We start from the raw sequence: 2,684 nt of genomic DNA, 5'->3' as shown, positions 1-2,684 counted from the left end.
AGGCAGTTCCGGGACCTGGCGGCCGAGAAGCCGCACAGCTGCGGCCAGTGCGGCAAGCGCTTCCGCTGGGGCTCCGACCTGGCGCGCCACCAGCGCACGCACACGGGCGAGAAGCCGCACAAGTGCCAGGTGTGCGACAAGAGCTTCCGCAGCTCCTCGGACCTGGTGCGCCACCAGGGCGTGCACACGGGCCAGAAGCCCTTCTCCTGCTCGCAGTGCGGCAAGAGCTTCAGCCGCAGCGCCTACCTGGCCGACCACCAGCGCATCCACACGGGCGAGAAGCCCTTCGGCTGCAGCGACTGCGGCAAGAGCTTCTCGCTGCGCTCCTACCTGCTGGACCACCGGCGCGTGCACACGGGCGAGCGGCCCTTCGGCTGCGGCGAGTGCGACAAGAGCTTCAAGCAGCGCGCCCACCTCATCGCCCACCAGAGCCTGCACGCCAAGATGGCCCAGCCCGTGGGCTGAGGGCGGGGAGGGCCGGGAGGGCGAGGGGCCGCACGCCTCCCTGCGTGTCCACCTGCGGGCGTGGGCGGCGGCCACCAGACCACCGTCGCTCCGCCCCTGCTCCGCCCCAGGGCCCGGCCGGCACTCCCAGGGAATGGAAAGCCCCCGCCACCCCCTGGCCATTCCCTCTCTTGCCCTCTGGCTTCCTGAGGCCCCAGCACATTCCCCGTCCCTGCCCTGAGTGGGGGGAGGAGGAGACGGCAGGGGTGTCAGGGATGTGTGAGGACTGCGGCAGGTCCCGGGTTCCCAGCCCCCCAGCCTTGCTTGCCCCGTGGCTCATTGTTCCTGCACTGTCGCTGGGGCCGCAGGCCTGGCCCTCTGCCCTGCCAAGCTGTGCCTTCCGGTGGGTGCGGAGGCAAGCCTTGACCCGCAGGGTGCTGCCTGGCTCTGGGAGGGACAGCCCAGACCTGTGAGGATCTGGGTCCCTGGCATGGCCACGGGGGCCTTTGGCCCTACACCCCCTCCCGTCACCAGGCTGTGACCACTTTTCCCTGCCTGGAGGTGGGGAGCTGCCTGCCTCTGCTCTTAGCCGACTTGCCTCCAGTGAGTCCCTGAGAGCCACCCCCGGCCACTCTGGTGAGGGTGGTGGTGGCTAGGGACAGGAGCCACTGTAGACAGGGACAGGGCCTGCGGGGGCCGGCTGCTCCCTGCTGCTCCCCTCTCCAGAGGTGTGGGCTTTGTGATACTTAACACTAGCACTCTGTCAGCACTTTGCTGCTGACTCCTTAAGCACTGCATTCCACAGTGCCACCTGCAGAGTGGCATTCCCAGGGACAGACCACAGGCTCTCTAAGGGAGCTCGGCCCTGCTGGTCTCAAAAGGGCAGCAGCGAACTTTGAATAAATATGGAAACTTCCTCCAAGCTGTTCTGTTCTTTATGTGGTTACTGGGGGGGTGGGGGGTATCTGGAGCCCGTACCTGTGGGCCTTCCGGCACTGCAGTCCTGGTGGTACTGGTGCTGGGTGGTCACCACGTGGAGCCATATTCTTGGCTTCCGCCTTGTTGGGTCCCAAATTGCAGCCATGAGTGTCCAGACTCTCATTCGCCCGTGTCAGCCAGCGCCTGCCCTGGACCGGGGACAGCTCAGGATGGGACATCTGGGGGCACCCCTCACTGCCCCAGCAGGACAGTGGGGGACCTGAGAGACTCTTCGCCAGGCCCCACTGGCGAAATGAAGAAAGGGGCTTGGGCGTGGGGTGAGGGCTCGGCCCGGTGTGTGGGATGCGGGACTCTAAGCCAGACCCCTTGCTCAGGTCCCTAAGTGGGAGGGGCCTGCTGGGTCCGAATGGGCCCTGCCCTGTTTCCTACCCAGCCCTTGACATCTGACCCCTCCCCTCCTCTGCCCCCAGCCTGGATCCTGCACAGAAGTGGGGGGTGCACCGTCAGAGGTCATCCTACCCCAGCAGAGCCCACCCGAAGTGGGGTGGGGCGGGCTGAGACACAAATGTTCTGTCCCTTAGCCTGTGTGCCAGCCCCACTGCCCCCAGGGCCCTTCCTCAGCCATCCCCCCATGTAGCACTTGCTTTCTCCTGAGATCACTGTGATGGACCCCATTTCCCAGATGAAGCGACAGGAGTCTCACTGACTCCAGTCAGGAGTTTCTCCCTGTGGGACGGCACCCCTCACCACTCCTCGCCCCCTGGTGCTCAAGGCCACCATGTGCGTGTGTGTGGGTGCTGTGCATGAGAGAGCGGGGGCTGGCGGGAGCAGGGCACGGATGTTCCTGGTGCTGGTGGCTGGCTCCGAAGGGAGGAACTCCCGTGTAACCGGATCAGACAGGAGGTGGGCCAGGAGCTAAGAATAGGATTGGGCATGTGCTCCCGGCTCAGGTGAGGGTGTGCCAATGCCAGCCAGGGCGTCGCCCGCTGGGGCCAGGGGAGGGGACAGAGCAGGGACTCAGGCCGCCCAAGACCCGGGGTTCCAGGGAAAGGGGCAGAGTCCAGCTCAGCTCATAAACAGAGCTGATAGGACAGGGCTCGGGGTGCAGGGCAAGGGTTGGGAGCCAGGACATTGGCACTGGGGTCAGAGGATAAGCTCTGTGCTCAGAGGAAGCCCCCACCTCGCCCCCATGGCCTTCCTGGTGGCTGGGACCCTGCAAGTGGCCTCGCAGATGGCAGATGCTCGAGAGAGCCTGGGAAGAAAGGTAGCAGGGGGCACTGCCTGGCCCAGCCCATTCCTGG

At 65.8% G+C, this 2,684-nt stretch overlaps 1 protein-coding gene across 1 annotated transcript in view; it reads left to right on the top strand.

The window, feature by feature from the left end:
• Positions 1-548, top strand: part of ZNF205 (zinc finger protein 205) — a 20,513-nt gene extending 19,965 nt beyond the window's left edge. The window contains exon 8 of the mRNA XM_077762604.1: positions 153-548. Coding sequence (XP_077618730.1) covers positions 153-465 — 313 coding nt within the window. The 3' untranslated portion in view covers positions 466-548. The remainder of the gene's footprint in view (positions 1-152) is intronic.
• The last annotated feature ends 2,136 nt before the right edge of the window (positions 549-2,684 follow it).

This window comes from Crocuta crocuta, unplaced genomic scaffold, assembly GCF_008692635.1.
Source record: "Crocuta crocuta isolate KB4526 unplaced genomic scaffold, BGI_CrCroc_1.0 scaffold234, whole genome shotgun sequence".
NCBI lineage: Eukaryota > Metazoa > Chordata > Mammalia > Carnivora > Hyaenidae > Crocuta > Crocuta crocuta.
Note: the sequence above shows the minus strand (reverse complement) of the source record. Positions and strands in the feature narration are given on the sequence as shown.